The sequence below is a fragment of the Dipodomys spectabilis genome, unplaced genomic scaffold (genome assembly GCF_019054845.1).
Source record: "Dipodomys spectabilis isolate Male_0828 unplaced genomic scaffold, ASM1905484v1 ptg000669l, whole genome shotgun sequence".
Classification (NCBI taxonomy): Eukaryota; Metazoa; Chordata; class Mammalia; order Rodentia; family Heteromyidae; genus Dipodomys; species Dipodomys spectabilis.
This window is the reverse complement of record NW_024871346.1, coordinates 1576250-1601566: the sequence shown is the minus strand read 5'-3', so window position 1 is coordinate 1601566 and position 25317 is coordinate 1576250. Positions and strand designations below refer to the sequence as shown.

The window sequence follows — 25317 nt, the reverse complement described above, 5'->3', positions numbered from 1 at the left end:
TTCATTCTGGAACATTCCGTGAGTTAAGATAGATGAAGGAATAGGGCGGTCTCCTTGCTCCGAGGAAGCTATGTCAGTCTGTACTGGGAAGATGAAAATGTGGGCAGGCACTCACAGGAGGCCTCTAATGGGTCTCCAGAGAAAGGAGGGAGGGAGCTGGTAATGAGCAGCCCTCTGAAGGTGTCAAATCAGCAAAGGGGGCCATGGCAAAGGCCTCGCTCCAGAGGGAGGCATGAGCACAATACCTGTGAGGTACGTGAGGTCCTTTCAAGTTGGCTGTTACTAACCCCACAGAGCTAGCACCAGGTCAACAATGAGCCTGGAGAAATAACCAGAGGCCTGAGGGAGGAGAGCCGTGAAGGCCAAGACCAAGCAGAGGCTCACGGAGTCTGGAGTCTGCGGCCTTCTCTATTCATTTGTCTCTGGGTAGAGATACACAGAGAGCCATGGGCAGCTGGGAGCCGTGGGAAGGGCCGAAGCTCTACGCTGGAGAAGGCTTGGAGCTGGATTGCAGCAGCATGCTCCAGGAAGTGGTCTTTAAGCCTGCGAGGATGGCTCTGGGATTCCGGGAGGATTTCCCAAGAAGAAGAGAAAATGTCGGATATCAGAGGCACGGGGAACAGCCAGTTACTTATTTTTTTTCCTGCCAGAACCCAGTTTTCTAGCAGTCATGGTCTAATTAGAGCCCTGGGAAAATTGAAAAGTGAATAGACTATGGTCAACCAGAAATCATAGGCAACTTAATTAGCACAAATCACACCACGCACCATGGGGATGAGGCCAGGCCTTAGAGTAGCCTGGCTCAGAAAGAGGCTTTGAAAAGGTTTTATCAACGACAACATGGTGATAACGTGGGGATTCTTCCCTGTGTTCTCTCAAAATGTTGCCCCGGAGTCATGCAAATCGGATACGGTAACGCCCTGAGTTAGGATGGCTATGAACCCAGCACCATCTAGGCTAGACTGGTGTCTCTGATGCTCACTACTCTAGAGAAATGTCAGATGGCCAATGGGTGCTCTACAATCCCGCCAAGCCCCACCCCAGCCTCAGGGACCAAGATCCCTCCACAGAAGTTGGAAACACATTTCTCATTTTTGTCATCTCTCTCTTCAGTTCAAAGGAAGACTAAAACTACTTCTCAGGGAACAAACCAAGACCCTCCCTCGTGTAGCTATGCGAGTGAGGGAGTATTCTGACTCACCGTGAGAATCAGGCCGGGTCTTATTTGCTGATCAATAATAATATACTAACTCTGAAATTTTGTGTGTGTGTGTGTTTTCAGAATAGCTTTCCAACCTAAATTTTCTAAGAAGACTTGCTACAGATTCTAGTTTGGCTCATAAACTGCTAAGTAGGAGCTGCAGGAGGTCTCTAGCACATTCCAGGCTACAGGGTAAGTAAGGCAGAAAGAGCATGAAGCAAGCTGGAACCTGACATTGCCAGGAAGGAATGAGACCCCATAAGTCATTCCCCTAACTGATCTTGTTTCTTGTAGTACTCTTCCTCTCCCATTCGGAGGCATTCATACTTATTTAAGTAGTTGTACAAAGGAGTTGCCATTTAACAATGTAGTTAATTGGATTATTAATTCAATGTATGACATTGTATGATGAATATATATCTATTCATCTACTACATATATTGTCTTCTGTAATACATTTTATCATGAACACAATGCCTCTTAACCAGTATCGCCTCTCTCAACATTCTCACCCATCCCTCCCAATCCACTTCCCTGGACTTTCTTAATTCTGACCACATCCTCCCTCCATTTCTCTTCTCTCTTCATCTCCCCCTACCCCCACTCCTTCCAAGTACCAGATTCCTGCTGTTTGTTTTGTTGAACTTTGGTTTTGGCTTTCTAAGGAATCACACTTTGAGATCCCTCTTGACTCTACCATGTGTCAGTTAATACATTTGTATAAACTTGATAGCACCCAACATACTTCTCCATTCATAAACTAATTCTAGCTTCCACATATGAGAGAAGGCATGCATTCTGAGCTACCTAAGAAACAGGATAAAGACAGGAGACAGAAGGAATACAATACCACCACACAAGCTCAGAAACCGTTGTGAAAACAATCTTGAACCAAGTGCTGGTGGCTCACGCCTGTCATCCTAGCTACTCAGGAGGCTGAGATCTGAGGATCGTGATTTGAAGCCAGCCCAAGCAGAAAGCTCTGTAAGACTCATCTCCAATTAACCACCAAAGAGCTGGTAGTAGGCTAAGTGCTCAAGTGGTAGAGTGCTAGCCTTGAACCAAACAGCTCAGGCCCTGAGTTCAAATACCCTCCACACACACAAAGCCTTGAGTCACATTCCTCCAAGTCCAATGATCACAGAGTGGTAACCATCAATTCTTCACCCCACTGTTTCAGTCCAGTGCCTTTACCTCCATTGTTTGGAAATGTAAATGGAGAAATTAGATCATTTTCTGATCAACATAGACTCTGCCCTGCTATAACACAAAAATGCCCTTGAAAAATCAAAGGATGATTCAGAAACCCTCCAAACAGATGTATCCCCCTGCAAACGCACAGTTGAACTGACTTGGAATACACAAAAGCAAACTGAGAAACCCATTAGAAGGCATGTGTGAGGTATGTGTTCTTTGATACGTTGGCTTTTTCCTTTACTGAGTTAGCAAGATTTCACAGAAACATCTAACTTTTGAGGAGGGGGTGTGTATGTTGATTTCCTGAAATCACCGGGAACAACTGAAATTTAAAGATACCAGAATTTTCCTTCCTGTTTGGAGGGGAGATCCGTGTGCAGCTCCGTGGTCCAGAATTTATGGAATGTGCTATTTCCATGCTTTATTTCCTACTCTCTTCTGTTTTAAAAATAAAGGTACCCTTGAGTCTTCCTTGGCATTGGCACCGATTTTTGCTCTAGGGTAACTAAGAGGCAGTGGCCAGGCAGAAAAGCACTGGACCGGTGATACAGGGGGTCACAGACGCCTCGGGACGCTGTGCGATGCCAAGCGTTTGTGTTGCGGGGGCAAGCACTCACCTGAGAGAGTCGGGGGCGCGCCTTCCATCACCTGGAGTGTCACTCCAACCTGGCCTTCACCTGAAACTGAGCACAAAAGGCACCATGAGCCTGGAAAGGCAACAAAGAGCATCTTCCCAGGGGAGGCCATTCCCAGAGGGCCGGCTTTCCCTGAGATCAATCTCAGTCTGCGTAAGTGTGAGAAGAGCTTACAGTCCCAGGGACAGAGGGAGAGAAATTAGGTAATTAAAAATGAATAAATGAACATTGAAATTTTAGAAGGAAGTCCTTATTGAAGTAGCCATTGACTTCTGATATTTAATTTTATTGCTTTCCTTTGATGAAGCTGCATGACAGAGAGGCTCTCAGAGACAACCGGCCTCCAACCTAAATGGTTAGGGGCCCTGTGCTCTGTGGGTGCAAATAGCGTCCAGTAGGGAGCACCTCATATCCAATTTCCTCTCCTCCACCGAGTAGGCCCTGTTTCTAGACTCACGAGTTCATCACCAGCAGAGTTCAGATCACCCATGAAATGTGTTTGCTTTACCTTTATCCAAACAAATTGGCCTTTTAATGAAGGCCTCCCCCCACCCCCGTTCCCCTTCCATCTTACAAACCAACTGAGCACATTTAAAAGGCCTGGGGTTCATTAATTTTAAGTGTTCAATAAATTAGTGGGAATAATCAAAAGGCCTGATTCTTTCTGATAATGACAATTTGATGTCAGTATAAACCAGTAGATTAAGCGGGGAACATATGCTCCCTTGCCAAGAGAGGCTGCTATAATTAAATAGCGGATGCATCTACAAGGTGCTCTCACGCCCGATTGATTAGTAATCAGGTGCACGAACTCCATGTTTCAGGGAACACCTTGTCTCTTATTGGTTAATTACCTTCCTGTCTTATCAGGTGTCATGTGAGACAGCACCTCCCACCAATGGAGGGCCCGTACATGAAAGGCAGGCCTTGGGCCATTGGCCAAACACATGCCCGCCATGTTGCTTTCAGTTCCATCATTGATAAGTTGGATCAAAAGTCATCATTTTTCATCACAAGCATGAAGTTTAGAACCAAGAAAAATAATCCCAAAAGAAATCCACCTGGTAGGTGCTTCTCGGGATCTTTATTTCCTATTTTGATGTCTCTATCTCTCTGTCTCTGTCTCTCTCTGTCTGTCTCTCTGTCTGTCTCTGTCTCTGTCTGTCTGTCTGTCTCTCTCTCTCTCTCTCTCTCCCCCCTTCTCTCTCCCTTCCTCATTCCTCCTTCCCTCCCTCCCTCTGTCACAAAATGCATGAGTCTTGGCTCTGCATGGACCGTGACATCCTGAGACCAGACACCACTTCCAGGACTGTGCTTACGTTGTTCTTGTATGTTCTTGTGAATTTCACCCATCTTTCTAAATTAATTTAAAAACGAACAATGAAACCACTAGTAAACAATCTCCTTTTATTCCCATAAAGTCTAATTCACTCCTCTGTTCGCACTGAACTGTGAATTCTCTAAAGCTAAGAAGCATTGCTCACCCCATATTTCAACATTCACTCCCAAGTTGCTCTCAGGGCAATAACTATTTACTGAGTGGTGACTGTTCATCTAGGATTGTGTTCACTTTGTCTGCAAATTTTGTTTTGCTTTTCTTTGTACGGTTAGGCCACATAGCCCAGGGTCTTGGGCACGCTACACAGGATGTTCACAGGCATGTACACAGGCGTGTTCTCCTAACTATACCCAACTCCCAAGCCCTGTCTACAAATTTGTATTTTTTTGGCGGGGGGTTGAACCAAGGGCCTCGTGTTTACTAGGAAGACAGACACTCCACTGCAGGAGTAACATGATTGGTCCTTTGTTGCACTGGTTCTTCCAGAGACAATCTTCGCTTCCTGCCTGCATATGAACCTCTTACTTCAGACTTTCCACTGTAGATGAGGTCCCACACATAGCCACACCTGCTCCTGTTGAGATTGAGTCTCATGAGCTTTCTTGCCCAGGCTGACCTGGAACAGAGATCCTCCTGATCCCAGACTCCTACACTGCTTGGGATGACAGGTGTTGGCCACTACACTCAGCTGCTGGCTTGGAAAGGGCTCCGGTGAACTTTTTCTTCTTTCGCCGGAACTGGCATCAAACTATGATCCTCTTGATCTCAGGCTCTCCCTACCTATTTGAAAAACTCCGAGGGAAGAACTTTTCTCTTATACCCTAAATACCTCAATATTGCTGAACATAGCGATACTGTGTTCTCCAGGATGAATTTAGCAATTTCAAGTCTACAGGGCTCTACTTTGCATACCTAGTATTTATGGAGGATTGAAGAAAATTCTGCCCACTCCCCTGGATGCCAAAGACCATATAACAATAACGTCTAACTGTAAGAAAAAGAAAAGACAATATGGATAAAATCACATCTGATAACTCACACAAAAAGGCAATAGCAGATTCCCTTCTGTGAAACAAAGGCATGTAATACTTTTGCTGCATCAAACTCTAAGGAAGACAAATTTATTTTTTTAATCCAGAAAATGTTTGGGAAGTGAGCTCGGTTCATTTAAAGAAGTTGTTTAAAAAGAAAATCATGGTTTCATGGCATGCAGACAGCAGAGTATCATTATGTCTGCACTTCCTCCTAATGACTGAGCCACTGAAGTCTTTCTTCAGCTACTCTACAGGAAGTCATTCAAGCCCATAAAAATATACCTATAAAAAGGAGTCTGGGAGCTGGGTGCCAGTGGCTCACACCTGTAATCCTAGCTATTTAGGAGGCTGAGATCTGAGGATGGAGGTTTGAAGCCAGCCCAGGCAGGAAAGTCCATGAGACTCTTATCTCCAATTAACTACCCAAAAAGATCAGGAAGTGGAGCTGTGACTCAAGTAGTAGAGCCCACTAGCCTTGAGCACAAAAGCTTCAGGGATAGCACCCAGGCTCTGAGTTTGAGTTCCAGCACTGGGGAGAAGGAAGAAGGCCGCTTTTTCCCAGCACACAGGTGTTCTTTGTGGTAGAGGGAACGCAGCGGCCGTCTCCCACGTCGCTTGAGATGTGGGTCCCGGGTCAGAAGGCAGCCCTCCTCGTCGGTTCCTGTCCACAGTGCAGGTGCTGTGCGGGCGCAGCGCCGTGCCACGCCCGCATCCCTCCCGGCGGCACGGTGCAGATGGCCCCTGGATTTCACGGCCCTGCTCTCCAGCCTCCACAAGTTCCCCAGCGCCCGCTCCGCCAGGAGGTGGGAAGCCAGACCGTAGGCTGGAGATCGGAGCTGGCTTCGGAGAGGTGTGCGCGCCATTCAGGGAAGAGGGGCGCGAGGCAGTTATCACCAGTGGGACAGGCTAGGAGCCGGGCTCTTCTACCGTCCAGCTGTTTGTCCTCCTGGGCGCGCAGGCCGCAGGACTCTGTCTCCACGGCTGCCTTTGCTAATTCATGAGGACAACCAGGGTGGGGATCACAGCGCCAAGGACCAAAAGCCTGGACTCGAACCCTGGCGCCCCCTGCTTCCTGACCGTGTCTGCACCACACTCTCTGCTTCTGGAGGTGGGAAGGATCGTGGGGCTATCGGAGGCAGGGAGTGGTTTGTGGAACATACCTAGTGCGGCACCTAGCACACGGCAAGTAGTAATTACCGGTGCGGCACCTGGCACCCAGGGCATGGCGATTATTGGTGCAGCACCTAGCACATAGTGAGTGGTGATCATCGGTCAGTACCTAGCACCCTGTGAGTGGTGATCGTTAGCTGTTATCAACGCCATCGCCGTGGCAGGGGGGCCTTCCAGGCCCCGCCAGACAAGGCTGGTGAGTCACGCTTTTATTCGTTCTGTTCTTCTCCCAGCTGCACCGATTACAGAACTTTAAGCAACTTAGGGAGACCCGCCCGTGTGCTCAGTGTTTCTGTCTCTGAGAGGGCACAAATGTGAAGTGCTGTTTCCAGCTCACGCCATACAAAGAAGGGTGGAAATCACTTGAATAAAGGTGCCGTTGTGCATCTGTTTCCTCAGAGCTTATGATTCCTGATTGGGCATTTGAAACGGGAGAATGGCTCATCTTCCTTGCTTATAAATGAAGCCCTGTTGTAGTTGATCTTTCCCAGATCTCTAAGATCTGGGTCTCTAAAAGAAGAGAAATCTCTGGGTCGATTACTGCTGAGTTACTGTGGTAAGTGCTAGCAAAACAGGATGAGAAACACGATGAACAACGGCTTCTGCTGAGAGAAGTTTCTCCAATGGTTAAGGTGTGCCAGACTACAATGCCGGAAGTTTCTCCAATGGTTAAGGTGTGCCAGACTACAATGCCACACCTGGTAGACGGCATCTGCACTCAGGTGCTAGGGAAGAGAAAAATAAAGCCATTTTTATCCCTACATAGCTCTCACATGCTCTTGTGTTTGGGGGAGGGAAATGAGTACCTATTTATTTAAAAGGGAAAACAGAGTGGCTAAGAAAGTACCGTGGGTGGGGTGAATTTGATCAAAATGATAATCACAGAATCATTTCAGATGGAGCCCCTTTGTTAACGCTAATAAGAAGTAAAATGCACACATCTTAGTAAGCCATAGACTCCTTCCCTCTCACACATTCCCATTCATACGCCCATTCTTTGCCCTTTGAGTTCATTCACACATCAGAACTCCTCGTCTACCCCCCATTCATACAGCACAGAGCCAATGAAAGGACCTACACCACCCACTATAAAAATGTGCCTTCATTACACTGGGTGCCGGTGGCTGATCTCGGAGGCTGAGATCTGAGGATCGCAGTTCAAAGCCAGCCCAGGCAAGAAAGTCCCCGTGAGACTCTTGTCTCCAATAAACCACCAGAAAAGTGGAAGTGGCGCTGTGGTTCAAGTTGAGCTCTTAAAGAGCTCAGGGATAGCACCCAGGCCCAGAGTTCAAGCCCCTGACCAACCAAAACAAGGAAGGAAGGAAGGAAGGGAGGGAGGGAGGGAGGGAGGGAGGGAGGGAGGGAGGGAGGGAGGGAGGGAGGGAGGGAGGGAGGGAAGGGAAGGGAAGGGGAAGGGGAAGGGGAAGGGGAGGGGAAGGGAAGGGGAAGGGAAGGGGAAGGGGAAGGGGAGGGGAAGGGGAAGGGAAGGGGAAGGGAAGGGGAAGGGGAAAGGGAAGGGGAAGGGAAGGGGAGGGGAAGGGGAAAGGGAAAGGTGCAGGCATGTCTCATCAAACTGCACCCTGACTGGCGTCTGGCCTGTCTGCCTACACTGGCTCTGGAATCGGGCTCTGACTTCCCACGCCAGCTCTTGGACTCGCTCCTCTCCCTCGGCATTTTCGTCTTGGCTCAGCCATACCTGCTGCTCCCACACCATCTTCTCCCCAGCTGTCCATCTCCTCGCTAGGCGCTCCTCCTCTGTCCTGCCCTGCCCCTGGAAACCAGTCATGCTCCCCACAAATGGCCCTCTAGAAAACGCTTGCGAAGGACATAGCTAGCAAGATCAATAGAAAGCTCACAGATTGGGAGAAGATCTTCACTAGCCACACAATGGACAAGGGTCTCATATCTAAAATATACCTGGAACTCAAAAAATTAAATCCCCCAACAACAAATCCTCAAAGAAATAACTACCCAATAAATAAGTGGGCTAAAGACTTAAAGAGAAACTTCTCTGAAGAGGAAAGAAAGGTGGTCAATAGATACGTGAAGAAATGCTCAACCTCCCTAGCCATAAAAGAAATGCAAATCAAAACAACATTGAGATACCACCTCACCCCAGTTAGAATGGCTACAGTCAAGAACTCTAATAACAACAGAAGCTGGAGGGGATGTGGACAGAAGGGAACCCTACTGCATTGTTGGTGGGAGTGTAAACTTGTTCAACCACTTTGGAAAGCAGTATGGAGGTTCCTCAAAAGACTCCACATAGAACTCCCCTATGACCCAGCAATCCCACTTTTGGGCATTTACCAAATGATCACAAACAAGACCACACTAAAGCTACCAGCACAACTATGTTTATGGCAGCCTTATTTACCATAGCTAAGATATGGAACCAACCCAGATGCCCCTCAGTAGATGAATGGATCAAGAAAATGTGGTATATATACACAATGGAATTCTATGCCTCCATCAGAAAGCATGACATTGCCCCATTTGTTAGGAAATGGAAAGACTTGGAAAAAATTATACTAAGTGAAGTAAGCCAGGCCCAAAGAAACATAGGTCCCATGGTTTCCCTTATTTGCAATAATTAGTATATGTCTGAGACAAACAGAAAAGGTCAGATAAGTTGATATTAGGTGAAATGAACCCCAAGATAAGTATTCAAATATTTTTTTCTTTCTTGGGATTGTTTCTAACATATTTATAAGATGATTTCTTTGTTGCTTTGTATGTCCTTCCCCCACGGTATAACCCCTGCTTTCATTGTATTTGATATTGGTATAATTTGTGGAGGGGAAGGGCAAAAACAAATCATTTAAATAGGGATACAGGTGGACCCATTGCAACAATGAGATGTACAAGTCGTTATGTCGGAAAAACGAACTTTACAACTTTGGCCCGGTGGAGGGGAGGGGGGAACAAAGGAGGAGGCAACAATGCTTGATAAGAAATGTTCTCATTATCTTGCCCCTGTAATTGTAACCCCTCTGTAAGGTATTTTCACAATAAAAAAGAAAAAGCCTGCTTGTTGGCCAGTCCCTGAGCAGCCCAATGCGAGAGCTGGCTCTTCTGTCTGACTTGGGCTTCACAGACACGGCATGCAAGTTACTGTGGCCCTGGAAACGCATGTGCTTTCAAAGACCTTGGCGGGAATAGTGTATGAAAATCCTATGATCACTCTGAGTTCTTCTCTTAGCCCCAGTAACAGTCATTCACTCATGGCAGGCTGTAAATATTTTTTAAGGGTAAAAAGTAAAGTACTTAGTCAAGACACCAATAGATATATCTGTATTAAGTACAATCATGAGACTAGCTCACTTAGACCTTCTTAATTAACTCGGAACACAGTAACAATTGTGCCCCTGACTTGGGGAATGCTGACTGCCACGCACAGGAATGCTTGTGATGCCCATCCCTCCTGCAGCTCCACAAAACCAGGAGCCTTAGGAGGGGCCTGGGAACAGGATTTCACCCAGCTGCTCCTGAGACAAGTAAGTTTAATGATTACATGACATTACATGACGATTTAATGAAGCATATAACATCTCTGACACCGTACGCTCCCAAGTGTGATACGTTCTCAGGAGCAGGTGATCTTAGCACTTAGAGAGACTAAACAGGGTTTTTTAAAAAATCTCTCTTTTCGGAGCTGGGAAGGTGGCTCAGTGGTAGAGCACTTGCCTTGCATGCATGAGGCCCTGGGTTCGATTCCTCAGCACCACATAAGCAAAAAGAAAAAAGCTGGAAGTGGCGCTGTGGCTCAAGTGGTAAAGCGCTAGCCTTGAGCTGAAGAGCTGAGGGACAGCGCCCAGGCCCAGAGTTCAGGCCCCACAACCGGACCCCCCCCCAAAAAAAATCCCTCTTTTCATGATCACTTTTTAAAATAAATTCAACAAAAAAAATTGCAGGCTACCACATGTTCCCCAAATACAAAGTGTGTTTTCTTTTAGTGGCTGTGGGCTGTAAGGTATTTTAGAAAAAGCATCCTACCCACAAAAACCCATGTTTGCAAAAAAAGAGGTTAGGTTTTAAAAGCAAGACAAGGTAGGAATTGATTTAAGAAAAAAAAAAAATCAAACAAATGTATCACAGGAGGAAAAAGAGTGAGACAAAAGAATGAAAATGGGCTGAAATTTCTAAACCTTGCGAGGTTGTGTTCATTGACTACAGAACTCTACTGTAAATCAAAAGAAGAATGGAGTTAAAGGAGCATGAATATAAGCGTAGATTTGGGGAAACGCTATGTATTCACTAAAGCACACCTGTAATCCTGTACTACACCTGTAGTACTTGGGAGGCAGAGACAGGAGGGTCCGGAGTTCGATATAGAGACCTTGTCTCAATAGAAGAAAGAGGAAGAGGAAGAGAAGGGATTCCTTTAGAAAGTAAAGAAAAAAAGAAGGAAAGCAAAGCAAAAAGAGAATAAGAGAAAAAGGATTGACCTTGGGCCTGGGAAAGCTCAGTTTAACACCAGCTGTGATGTGTGTCGTATGAAGGACTAATGCTAGCCACTTAGAATTGCTGTAATATTTAGCTTAACTCACACCTGTAATCCTAGCTTCCCAGGAGGCTGAGTTCTGAGAATCGAAGTTTCAAGGCAGCCTGGGCAGAAACTCTGTGGAACCTTTATCTCTAATTAATCACCAAAAAGCTGGAAGCAGAGCTATGGCTCAAGTTGTAGAATGTCATCCTTGAGCAAAAACAACTGAGACAGAGCCTCTGCCCTGAATTCAAATCCCATTACCAGCACATACACACATGCATACGTGCATGCATCCAGACAGAAAAACATGCATGCATGCATACATACAAAACAAAAAATCATCAGAGTGATTTCTGCAAACACCATTGAATTTTGACTTCCGGCTTTCCCTTCCCTTCCCTTCCCTTCTCTTCCTTTCTCCTCCCTTCCCTTCCATTTTCCCCCTCCCTTCCCTTTCTTCGCTTCCTTTTTCTTTTGGAGAGGTTGCTTCTAAAAGAGGTAAAATCCCTTTCACCCCCCAGCTCCTCTTCATTATCTACCTTTGCCCTGTACACGTTCCTCCATTCCCTTACGTCTGTCCCCCGCATTACTAGTAAAAAGTCCTTGGGGAGCTGGGAGGAATGGGTTTTCTGTAAGAATGTAAATTAATTTATTAACTAGAATGCTATAGAGGGCCTTCCAGGCCTCTGATGAAAACGGCTTCCAAAATGCAAAGGATTATGACTCTACTCTGCCTGCAAAGTCCCGCCAGGGGCCCTGGGGCCTCTTCCTCAGCTCCCAACAGGGGCCACGAGGGCTCCTTCTGGAGGACCTGCAGGAATCTTCTAGACCCGCTGAAGGACCTCCACAGCAGTCAGCGTCATCCCTGCTCTGAGACTAGAAAACCCAGGCGGCCGCCATGACCCCAGGCTTAGCCTCGCGCCAGGGAAGCTCCCCAGTTCTCGGGATCTTCCCCGATTCCCAGCATCTTTCCTGGTCCATCCGCGCACCGGAACGGCAGTTCTTCAGAGCAACTCTGGGCACAGGGTGAGCTTCATCCAGCCGACCGAGCACCACGCAGCTCCCGCCGTCCGGCCTTTATCTAGGTGAGGAACACCTGTGAACACACATGTTGGCCAGTCTGCCGAGACGTGTGTTTTTCCGGCCAGACGTGCGGAGGCTGGGTCAGCAGCGGGCGCCCGCACGTGGCAGGTGGGTCTCCTCAGCTGTCGCCTTGCACAATGTCCCCGCCCTGCCCGTCCCCCATCTCCGCTGTGCGTGTGAACCGGGGAGCGGGAGGGTGAATGGCGTGGCATCTGATAGGAATCTATCACCTCGGCTGGCCGGGTGCGGGCCGGAGCAGAGAAAGACCTCTGAGGACTCAAAGCATCCTGCCACCACCCAACTGCCTGCCCCAAAGAGCCTTTTACCGGTATGAAAGGACAGGGTCAAAAGTAAGCTGACCCCTGACAGAACGCACAATGACCGAGAAGAAGGCAGCTGCCGGAACCCCACTGGCTCCACTCAGGGCTTCCAAGAGTCAGAATATGAATAATCAACTCAAGATGGTTTTCCGCACCCCTCCGGGCCCCTCCCCGGCGTCCCTCCCCTCCCAACCTTCACCTCCTGGTCTGGACACGGCCTATTCTCTCCACAGGATGGAGCGGAGCCCTCCCGAGCAGCTGCAATCGCCCAGCTTCCATTGTGGCGGAGCCCTCCTCCCGGCCACCCCTACAAGTGGCCATTGTGAGGGAGAACTCAACGATTACATGCTCTGCCTGCTGCTGGGCGGGTGGGGGTGCAGCTGTCCAAGTGCTGACACTCGAGCGAGCGAGGCCGGGCCGCAGAAGGCTAGGAGGGGTGGGGGGGGGGGCATCTGCCTGAGCCATCATCCCACACACCGGACCTTCTGCAGAGTCAAGCCCAGAACAAATGGGGCTTTCTGGGGCCTCGGCTGACAAGGGGGTCTCATCTCCCTTTGAAGCGGGCCAGCATCCCTCCTTTGATATGCTACATGCTCATTATCTCTGCCCCACTTAATGGTTTGTGATGGAAGGGTGGCGGCTGGGCTGCCACCGAGGCTCCACATGGCCCAGCCCGCAAGAAAGGCCCGCCTTGTGTCCGGGCCTCAATTTGGAATTTCTGAACAGTGTGTGCTTGTTCCTAGAGCCAGATAAGGGCTGAGCGTGAAATTCTTAATTAAGCAATAAATAGAGAGTGGGGTGTCAGCAGATGTAGCCGGTCGTCCTGGCAACGGGAGTCACATGGACTGGGAGCCGGGCTGCACGCAGGCCTGGGGCCTGGGCCTGAGTGACAGCTGAAGAATCCGACAAAGCTTGTAAACCAGATTAATTAGCTGACTAATTATTTCATAGCACTCATGTAACTAAAAAATAAAAATAGTTCGCCATGCACGGAAACATCCCTGGAAAAGCAGCGCGGGGACGGCGCTGGCCGTCAGGAAGTGGAAGTGCGGGAGCGGAGCGCACCGGCCTGCTGGAGTCTGGGCTCCGAAGGAACACCGGCCCCGGCCGGACGCGCCCTGGCATGGCACCGAAGCGGGCTCTGGGACGGCCGAGGCTCGCAGCCTACCAGTCACGGCAGTGATGGCTGCACGGCCCGGGCACCGGTCCCAGCACACAAGAGTGCTTCTTGCGGCCCCTGTGGAAGAGCTTCCTAGAGTGGCATCTTCCAAGGCTGTGGAAAGCCAACCCCCACCCCCTCCTCACAAGGGAAGCTGGGATGAGGGCAGCGATCGCTGACCTGGTCCTAACGCCGTCCACGCCAGTGTCATCTAGAGAAGGTGTCTGTTGAGAAGACAGACAGATAGATAGATAGATAGATAGATAGATAGATAGATAGATAGATAGATAGATAGATAGATAGATAGACAGACAGACAGATAGATAGATAATATAGATACACACACACACACACACACACACACACACACGCTGAAATGGCATGCTAAGGAAACTTGAGCATGTTTGAATGTTTTTGTTTTTGCTTTTTGTCAGTCATGGGGCTTGAACTCTGGGCCTGAGCGCTGTCACTGAGCCCTTCAGCTCAAGGCTAGTGCTCTACCACTTGAGCAACAGTACCACTTCCTGTTTTCCGGTAGTTTATTGGAGATAAGAGTCTCATGGGGGGCTGGAAAGGTGGCTCAGTGGTAGAGCGCTTGCCTTGTATGCATGAGGCTCTGGGTTCGATTCCTCAGCACCACATAAACAAAAAAGAAAAAAGCCGAAGTGGCGCTGTGGCTCAAGTGGTAGAGCACTAGCCTTGAGCTGAAGAGCTGAGGGACAGCGCCCAGGCCCAGAGTTCAGGCCCCACAACCGGACCCAAAAAAAAAAAAAGAAGAAGAAGAAGAAGAGTCTCATGGACTTTGCTGCCAGGGCTGGTTTTGAACAGTGATCTTCAGATCTTAGCCTCCTGAGTAGCTAGGATGACAGGCGTGAGCCACCAGCGTCTGGCATTTGAATATTTTTATATTGCAATTTCAAAAGACAAGCAAATATTCTTGAACTCGTACCAATGAAGCGAGTGAAGCGTGGGAGAACTGTGATATTATGCCCCAGGTAAAACAGCCAGCCAGCCACTGGGTCAAACCGCAGCCCCAACCCCTGGCCAGCAGCTGCCTACAAAACCTTGCACCCCACAGAGACGTGGGATGCAAAGACAAAATTTGCCTTGGTGGGAAAAATAAATGCAAGGCTCCACTCACGCACACGTGTGTGTGCACGTGCATGCATGTGACGTACGTGTATGTGTGTGTGTGTGTGTGTGTATGTGTGTGTGTGTGTGTGTGGTATTTCCCCCTTTGTTACTGGGACCGGTGAGCAGTCTTCTTCCCCAGGCTGGCCAGTGCCCTGCCCGCAGCCTCGGGGTCAGTGAGGAGCGATTATTTAGTGGACAGCACACCCCAGTGGGGGAGGCCCAGCACACGCCGGAATGCCTAGGTCCTCATCTGCTCCGTTCTCCGCTGGCTCTCTCCTGTCCACCATACCTTAAGCCCAAAGGAAATGCGGCTTGCTGTGTGGGTTTTCTTCCTAATGCGTTTCCTTTCTTGGAGGAAGTGTCACGTGAAGCTAGGTACACCTGGAGAGGGCCCACAATAACCAGAAACCTGTGCACACACAGCGCTAGCCACAGGCGCACTCCCTGGCTGTGCACACGGCACGGACAGTGAAGCGCTCCTCCTGGACGAGGGGTGTTTTATGGAAGTTACCTGCGCCAGGCCCATGAGGTCGCAGAGGCTGAACAAATACTGACAGGAAGGCCGCATGGCTGGGGGGGGGGGGGGGGCGCAGAGGGGGAGGGGGCCGCTGCGCCCCAGAGCTGGGTGGGGTAGCAGGAACACAGACACACACGGCGCGAGACAACCTCCCAGGCAGCACAGCACAGCACGTGCACACAGCACGTGCACACAGCACGTGCACGCCCTCCTCCTGGAGTCTAAACACCTCCCCACAGCGGTGCACAGCCTCACGGAAGCCACGCGTGGCTGTGTGTGGAAGGGCGGCACAGCCCCGCTGCCCCCGCAGGCCCCTCCGGCGCAGGCCCAGCCTGGAGCGGGAGCAGAGCCAGCTGCAGACACCGGTCAGCCCGGGCACCGTGAGGACCAGCCGGGGAGCACTGCAAGCTGTGACGGGAGGAGCTGCTCCCTCGAGGAGCAGGGACGCCCAGGCTCATTCAACGCTCCCTCAGCCCTCTGGGGCTTCTGCTCCTTTTCCGAGTCTTGTTCAGAGGCGGCGACACTAGGACCATCTGAGATCACTTTGTCTTTGAGCTGAGGACCTGGCTCAGACAGTAGAGCACCCGCCTTGCGTGCTTTACCCCAAGTGAGAGCCGACAGAGACAAAACTTAGAAAGAGTCCTGGTTAACTGCCCTGGCCTCGTAAGTCCTGGAGCTGGGATCTGAACCTGGGCAGTCCGAGTTCAGAGTCCAGACGCCCTCGGTTCTCTACAAGCAGCTGGAACTCAGGAGTCCGGAGGGGCGCCTGCCTACCGGCCCCCAGCCCCCCTCCGCCCCACACTCACTCAGGTAGGTGAGCCGCCTCTGCTGGGCGTTGAAGAACCAATCGCAGTGCTGGTCCCGACCAGGTGACGGAAGAGATGGGAGAGAGTGGCCCAGGCGGCCCGAGCAGGTCAGGAGGATGTCGGGGTGCGGGGGCGCGTCCCGGTGCTCCAGCAGGAGGTAACGGCCCGGGGCGAAGTTGTCGAAAGTGGCTGAGTACTGGAAACGGGTGAGGGGAAGAGCAAGAGAGGCAAAGGAGAGACGAACACGAGTCCGTGGCGCTCCCTCGGTAACCGGGGGGCAGAGGGGCAGGGGCGCCGCCGCCTGCAGGACCCCTCCACGCAGATAGCACGCACGCGCGGCAGTCAGAACCCACGGGGCCGGGCACAGAGCATCACGCGCCCCAGGACCCTGCGGTGGCTGCTCTTAGGGGTCCATCTCACAGCTGGGGAAACTGAGGCAGGTTTGGGAACAGGGCCACACACTGCACAGCAGCAGAGGGTGGAGCCAGGGCACAAACACAGGGTCCACGTCACCATCGAAGTCACACCTGCCCCCCCCCCCCCCGCCTTGTCCCAGGGAAAGTGAACCTCCAGGAGAGAAAAGAGAGGTGCACGTCCTTTGGGGGGCTGGGGCGGGGGGCAGAGTCCGTGTGACCTCCTCACAGGCGGACGGGGGCAGCCTCCCTCTCCCTCTCCGGAAGGTTCTGCCCTCAGACTCTGCGGAGAGAGAGCTGTGCGGAAAGGAAGAGCCACGGGTTCACACCCCTTTGCTTCCCTGCCCTTTTCCCTCTTCCTTTCTCCTTTGTTTTCCTTCTCTTCTCTCCCCACTTCCCCTTTTCTGCTCTCCTGTCCCCAGAACTGTCCCCAGGGCATCGGGCTCATGGGACTGCCTGGGGCATCGTTCACAGAGCTGCAAGTTCACCTCTGACCACAAGGTGGCGGTGCGGAATGGCTACCTGCCCCGTGAAGACATTTTCTCGGCTGGCAAACACAAAACGGGGCAAGTTGTCTTTTAGCCTGTAATTTTTTTTTTTTTTTTGGTAATATAATTCTAGAGAATGGTTGGAGGCAGTTTTTCAATGAATTAATAAATTTAAATTTTCAAGCAGAACTATTCTGCATTCAGGATGAGATTTAAGCAAGTTCTAAAATTTTCATGTTAACAAACCAGCACTCATAGCCAGGTTATAATTCATCTAGCAAAAAAAAATATATATATATATAGGCTACCGCAGTTCCTCCTTATCAGCGTAAATATTTGCAATTCATGACTTCTCAGGAGGACAGGAAGATACCAGTGAAGGTATCTGTGGGTTACCTGCAAAGATCTGTCCCTCAGCGGACGCTGGAACTGCAGAGAGTAGGTCTCTTGATCCAGGAGCAGAGCCACCCAGCCATGGTGGTTGGACAGTGTGTCGTGCACGTAGCTGACCGTGGTCGTTTTGTTTCTGCTGTCCATCAAGGTCAGATCATAGGAGACATCAGGAGCATTGGCTCTAGAGGTTTAAAAAAAAAATTCCAAAGTTATTTGCCCATTGAGGAGCTAACGCTCCGTCTTCCAGACATCACAGCCACCTTCCTTTGCTCTCTGCATGTCCAGGCCCTTGGTTCAGCATGCATGGAGACAGAACATTGGAGGGGCTCAAACAGTCCAGCGGGGTGGGAGAGGCTGCCTGGGTGACCCACGCTCACCCCCTGGGGCTGGGGAACACTCCCAAGTCACATGCAGATCCGAGACTACTAACACACTCCACCTGAATGAATTCCCTGGGGCCCCGAGTGTATGACATTCACTTAACAAAGAAGTGCCCAGGGCCAGAATTTTGCGTATACCAAGTTTACTGATGACAGAAAACACATATGGTGATTGGGTGTTTCCGTGGGAGTCTCCCCCTACCCCCAAGAGGTCCCCAGGGGACTGGACAGGCTTAGAACCCGGGGTGCTGTGTTCCACCTTCGCGGCATGAATGGTGCAGAAAGAAGAGGTGAGCTGGCTCCTCCCTGAGAGCCCTGTGGGGTTCTTGGCTTTGCTATTTGGGAAAACGCAGGTGTGTTCTGTCAGCAGGAGACGCTTCTCTTTCTTCGAGGCAAGCTCCCTGTGGCACACGGTCCTGGCACAAGGATGGGGCACTGGCGGCGGCCGCACCGGTGCCAGCTGCACAAAGCACAGCTCCCTTTCCCTAATTCAGACAGGACAGACACACGTAGACCTGCGCCTCCCCAAGGTGCCAGAGTACAGCAAAAGAGAGGTAAATGTCCGAAGATAAAACGAGACACTTACTTGCCAAATTAGTCCAGATAGCCCATCCGGGAAAATTATTTTAAGACTTCATTAAAACATAAAACAGCTGGAGTCACATGCTACAAGGTTAAATGTGAGCAAAAAGACTAAAAATCTTTTCTCTCCGTTTAAATCAATACATATGATGACCCTGTCCTCCTCTAATGTTCATTAGACTCTGATCTGCGGCCTTTTACTGTAGGTAGATAATGAGTTCTCAGAGCAGAGGGAAGGAAGATAAAGGAAGATGTTGGTTTTTCCCTAGCAAAGAGGGGAATGAACATATCCAAAGCCAATTAATAATGCACTGGCATATTATGGGAAGGAAACTATTATTCATATAGGGGTTCTCAACTAGGTATTCAGAGGGCCTCCAATTCCTGGGCAAGCCACAATTCAGCCTCAGTCTCCTGAGTAGCTGGAACTACAGAGGTTTATCACTATGCCCAGCTAAAGAAGGAAGATTCTGAAGTGTTAAATGCTAGGGCAATTAGGAGGCTGAGGTTAGAGCACCACTGGGTTTCCGAGCATCTAGGGCCACACCGTCGGTCCAGCTTGAGTCTAGCCTGAATGGCATAGCAGACGTTGGTTCACAAAAAGAAAAAAAAAACTGGTTTGAGTGGCTGGGGTCAGTGGATGTAATAGGCAATATATATCTGCACACACCACCATTTACAAACTTGGAGAAATTACTAACCCTACGCTTTTGGTTCATCTCTTTTAAAACAGAGACAAGATAACTGAGATACAAGTTTCTAAAGCAGATGTGAACGTAGGAGGAGTCCTACTTGGGAAGAAGAGTAGAACCAGCGAGAGTCAGGAAGGAGAAGAATAAAAGTACATTATGTAACGAATCAAAATGTCATAACAAAACTCCTTATTTTGTACAATTAATAAGCTCACAGAAGAACAACTCTTTTTCTAAAGTTAAAATCTTCCATTTCTTTTTAACTACAATGGTTTGGGTGACAGAAGCCCTCATGTTTACAGAATACAAATGTGACTTATTGAAGATTTGGACTTTAAATATCAGAAAGAGCGACGCTTACTCCATGAAAAGCTCACTACGAGGAAACTTGAAGACATCCTCCACCACATGTAACCATCGCCAGACCCAGTGAGGTCCACCACAGCTCACTGAAGAAGGGATTTCAGGTTGCTACATTCGTTATCCCTTACTGCCCCCGACAGTGTCTGGAGCTTAATCCACCATGTCCGGTCACTTAAAAATGTGACCGCAAGCTTTCAGGTGATGGAGCAGCGACTCTGTCTGCGTGGTACTTTCAGCGTTTGAAAGGAGCATTTTTTGCACCATTTCCCAAGTTTCTGAAGACCCTTTCGATACATCTCCCTCTGCAAATGCCATCAAAGTGCTATATGCTAGCACCCAACAAGTTCTACTTTGTACCTTCTCGGGATGCTGTCTTTCCAGTTAGCAGCCAATGTCATGATGCCCACCCTCCATGAGAGGCCCATCACACACAGCACAGTGTAAACCTGAATTAATCCCCCCCACATCCTCCTCCGGCCTGGCCCACTCACGCAGCTCCTCTGTCTATCCCAACTGAGTTTGACTCTCAGGATGCAGTTCCTACGCTGTGATGTGCATGCCAGCTCTAGGTAGTACAGGTCGGGAGGGAGGTACTAAACGTATCACAGCTGGTGATAGAAAGGGAGCATGCTAAAAAAAAAAAATGCAACAGACTCATCACCCAGCAGGTAATGCGTCTTGCACTGACCATTCCCAGGGACCAAACATTCAGAGTCGGTTCTGCTCCTGCCCCTTGGGCCAAACACCAGCACCGACGGTGGTAGGCTCTTCCACAAAGCACCAAAAGAAAATAAAAAAAAAAAAATCAAAGAGCACCAGGAAGAGAACTTACCCAGCATAATTACTACAATCTTCACTTGCCCTAAATAGCCACCAATTTCCCTGTGCCCTAAATAGCCACCAATCTCCCTCTCTTTACTGTTAATGAAGCAAAGGAGCACAAAAGTATTTCTAATTTGGAGGAGCCGAGGGAGTCTGCATGGGCCATTAGCAGCAGAGAGCTTCATTATGAGGGAAAGCAGTCTCTCTCTGAACTTCTTGTGGCTTTATGTGCAAGAAATCAGGAGGTAACCAGTCCGTTCTCAGCGTTAACCCTTCCTTCCGCAGCAGAGACATCCCCTGCACGCATGCAGACACACGCAAGGAGAGGAGGCTCTCCCTTCCCCGCGGGCTTCCTTCACTTGTGCTCTCGTGTAAATGACAAAATCCTCCCTTTCGAATTAAGGGGTCTGTCCCACGAGAAACATCATACGAAGGATACAACTTCCAGACTAAGGCACCATCTTACCACCGGCCACCCTGCTCTGGTCATTTAGTGTCCGTGAGCTTTGCAACGCGGTTGAATGCTGCCCCCAGAAATGGTTTGCTGACATGACTCGATGGGCCTGGTGTCTCGGGGTCATCTTCCCTGGGGTCCTTATCTCTACGCATTAACAAAAGGCACTGCCTTGAGCTCCACGCTCCTGATTCACCACGGCTCCGATGAACAGAGCCAGCTGTATTTTTGTGTCTGGCACCGGGGCTTAAACTTGGGGCCTTGAGTGCTCTTGGCTTCTTGACTCAAGGCTGGCACTCTATCATTAAGTCACATCTCCACTGGTGGCCTTTTGCTGATTCACTAGAGGGAAGAGTTTCTCAGACTTGCCTTCCCAGGATGGCTTTAAGCCACCGTTGTCCGATCTCAGCCTCCTGAATAGCCAGGGTGACCAATGTGCACCTCCGGCTTAGAAGCCACCAGTCATGATTCCCCAGCTTCTCCACAGCTGGCCCTCTCGGGTGCCACAGCAAGTCCTGCACGTTTGTACCCACTTCTGGGGCTCTCATGCTTTACTGAAAAATGAAAGAGCAAAATCAAAGCTTTCCAGCTGTCTATTTCTACCTTTGTTCAGAGTGAACTAAAGCTATAATACATTGTGGAGGAAAAACGAAAAACAAAAAACAAAAAAGCACCAGCCTGGCACCTCCTCCAATACAGCTCTACCATTTGTGCAACCTACTTATTATGGTTTGTTGCATTGGGACACTATTTCTTGCTTATTCTGTCTTAGTCCTTGAAGAAAAGTAATAGATGTCTACATCTTACTTCCGATGACCCCTAACTCCCTGTGGCATCTCAGAATCTGCCAAGCTGTCTTCTCGACAGCTTCCGAAAACAGGAGGCCATCCCTGGATCTGTGTATGCACCCAGGAGGCAAGGGACCCCTGTCACTGATATGGAAGAGAAATACTTGAATGCCATCAGGTGCGCAGTCCGAGTAAGAAACCTGCTTTCCTTGTTACGTTTACACAACTAGTGCGGCTGAGCACCGAGTGTGGATATTAATGGCTGGCTATGTTCTTGAGAGACTCTTGTTAATTAACCCTTGCAACCCCAGCTTCCATGGTATATTATAGCTTCAAATAAGTCACATGAGAGTACTGCTACCACGTAATTTAAACAAGCACTACAGACGAGGGCATTTATTCTGGAGAGCGCATTGCTCGGCACCCTTGTCTCCATCATTAAAGATGATAATTATGTAGTGAGTATTACTGATGAGATTCAGTCTGGATCCATTCTGATTTTTAGATGATTTTTTTCCCATGTAAACTCTGCTCCCAGGAGATGAGGAGAGATCTGGAAATTTTTTTGTCTCGCAGTCTTTTTATTTAAAAAAGAAAAAAAAAAAAGGACTGTAAGATACCATTAGTGATGCTTTGCCAATTTAGCCCTAGGAAGAAGAGTTAGGCGATTATTAGACGAAAAGCTAGGCCAAAATTTCCATTTGAACTCTTCTTTACTTTGGCGTGCGCAGAGGTAGGGGTGCCTCATACTTGGAATGCGGACACATTAAGAGCACTTACAGAGGTGGAAACTGAACGCAAGCACTACGGGAGAGGATATTAGGCAAGATCTAAGGCTCAAGGTGATCAGCAAGGACATTAACCTCTTCCTTTCCAGCGGCAGGAAGGAGGAAACAGAAGCACCAGGCACCACTGGTCAAAGGCTGGGACCTCCAGGCTTCTGATTTCCTGACCATCCGCCAGTTTCCGCTGGACTGCTATGATGTCATGGGATTATTGGAAATTATTACCTTGTTTTCGGAAATTGGATTAAGTTACATTTAAGCAGATTCGATTCCTTTGACCAGGCATTTGTTTCTCGGTATTTCATTCAATTAGTCATGTGCCTATGCGTGGTCCTTTAAATAACAAATGTAAAATACAGACTCTTCCAAGGCAGCATTTATTAGGCCCTTACTGTAATGATGGCAAAGGACTTGTACGAGCACCAATGTTCCTATGCTCCTCTTATTCTTAGGAAAAGGGAAGTTGCTATTCTAAAAGAACACACGAAGAGGCTAAGAAGCTTTGGCTCATCCCCTCCAGAGACTCGTGATTGCTTCTCTGGTCTTCCCCTTTTGAAAAATAATTTTAGATTATATGCATATATCCTGACTATATTTTGTGCACAACCGAAAAAGCTCTGGACGGAGCATTTTGTCAGGCTTCTACGTTTTCTAATTTTCCCCAGTCAACTCAGTCCATAATTAGGAGGCAGAAGCGAGGCCTGATTTCTTGATCTCTAAATAAGCCAATGAAAACAGAAATAGCACTACTGTGCTTTACACCAAAAGTCTAATAATTCCCAGATAATCATTGTGAGGGCTGAGTTTTCATTCTCCCCCAGCACAACTCTACGTGCCTATATGCACAACCAGAGCAAGAAGACAATTGCAAAAGTAAGTGGAATACTGGGTGGTTTTGGGGTGAGGATGCAGAAAAAAAATAGATCAGATGTGCAAATAAATCCTCTGATCATCTGATAGCCACAGAGAGGAAAGGCTCGGGGAAGATCATAGAGCACACTGAGCTTTCATGCTTCTACGAATTTTAGGAACTAAAACTGGGGAGAACATTTTTATCTCTGGTTGAATGCAGAGAGACTTCATGTGAACATGTCTTACACAAGACACAAACGAGTAAGGACATTAGAGGAATTTCACTTACACAAAACTCACAACAACAAACTAACCTTCCTTGCCATCTACAAGGAAACATGGACAGTTTACAAAACCATTCTTGAGCTAAAACTACTGGTTAGAGGGCTAGCACACAGAAGGAATACTAAAAATCTATGTTGGCTGCTCAAGGAAACTTCCAGGAGCTCATGAAAGCTGAATTCCATGACTGGAAAGGAGCAAAGAAGTTGAATGTGGCTAAGAGACAGGTACAAGGAAGGAAGTACTGGGTGATGACACAAACCCACAGCAGGGTATTAAGAACATTAGCTTTCCAAGAAAGGCACTGTGAAGTCAATGTCAAGCATGGAACACAGGGCAAGACCAAATGTATGTATGAAAGGCTCAAGATCAGACCACACATAAGGTATCAAGCTAAGGAGCTGTTGTAGTTTTACAAGTAAATAGCAATGGCAGCCAGTTGCTCACACCTGTACTCTTAGTTACTCAGCAGGCTGAGGTCTGAGGATCCTGGTTCAGATCCAACCTAAGCAGGAAAGTCCATGAGACTCTTATTAACCACCAGAAAACTGGAAGTGGTGCTGTGGCTCAAGTGGTAGAGTGCTAGCCTTGAGCTGAAGAGCTTAGGGACAGCGCCCAGGCCCAGAGTTCAAGCCCCATGACCAAAAAAAAAAAAAGATGGTACACAATGTAACTGTATAGCATACTTCAATTTGGACTAGCCAGTAGCTGCATAGCTACGGAGCTCCTGGCTATAGAAGCTGTGTGTTTCCAGTGGCTATAACGCGGGACAGTGCAGCTCCTAAGGGCTGTCTGGAGAAAGAGACCTGAAGAGCAGTAGAGCAATGAAGACCAGAGGGAAACTATTGGGGCTCCTTTCTGAATGTTAAGTGAGGTTGTAAAATTAACGCAGCTTCACCCAGCAAGGATGCATGCTTTGGGAAGAAAGGGACAGCATGCCAAAACGTAAAGGGCTCCAGCATTTCAGGAACAGAGAGAGGAGCTTACAGAGGAAGTCTGGAAGAAACACACACACACACACACACACACACACACACACACACACACACACACACACACACACACACACACACACACACACACACACACACACACACACACACACACACACACACCTGCACATAGCACCCTCTTCCTCTGTATAGCTCTAGATTGATGCAGAAGACGCTACTAACATCTTGGTGACAGATAAACACAAGCACTAGGCAACTCGTGTCATCATTCATGGGCACTGGAGAAAATGTCCCCTGGCATCCATTGCTACGGACGGTCCTGACCTCGCACTGCCTTCTTCCCTCTTCGGGAAGACTGAGGTCCTTAAAGGAGGTTGGTGGGAACAGCCTGGCAAGGCCAGGGCTCAGGAAGGCCGTGACTCCTGCAGTAGTGTGTATGTGAAGCTGGAGGGGGAAGGAACCAACCCACACGTGCTCCCACGCAGCTTGGCCACCTGGCATCTTGCTGGCACGTGAACCTGACTCTGCCCTGTGCTCGTCCCACGGGGATCAAACATTGTGGCCAGCTTCACCTCTGTCCGTGCTTCAGCGAGCCCAGCCTCCAGGGTGGAGTCCCGGAAGCCCAGGCAATAGGAAGTGCCACCGACGTGGGCATCGGTCGGTCAGTGTGAAGGGCGACAGTGAGGAGCAGAAATAGAAGGCCACTTGTGTCAAAGGAAGAACCAGAGCAGGGCCTAACCAGGACGCAATCATAGTCCAAGTGCCTGGATCTCAGCAACTCGGGGAGGGTGGCCCGTTTATGCAGCTAAATCAAGCCCCCTCCCTCCCCTCCCGGGACCTCTGGCTGAGGCAGGGGGTAACAGCTGAAAGTGAAGACAGCAGGGCGCTGGTGCCATCTCAGATCTCCATCAGCACGCAACCCCAAAGATCATGATGTTCGAGATTTGTAAATCAGCTCTTAGGGTGCTTGCCCCGGGGCAAGTAGC

At 49.1% G+C, this 25317-nt stretch overlaps 1 protein-coding gene across 1 annotated transcript in view; it reads right to left on the bottom strand.

The window, feature by feature from the left end:
* Positions 1–25317, bottom strand: part of Pkhd1 (PKHD1 ciliary IPT domain containing fibrocystin/polyductin) — a 288492-nt gene that overhangs the window by 114517 nt on the left and 148658 nt on the right. The window contains 3 exon segments of the mRNA XM_042672035.1: positions 3016–3081; positions 16085–16280; positions 17382–17559. Of these exon segments, the coding sequence (XP_042527969.1) occupies positions 3016–3081; positions 16085–16280; positions 17382–17559 (440 nt within the window).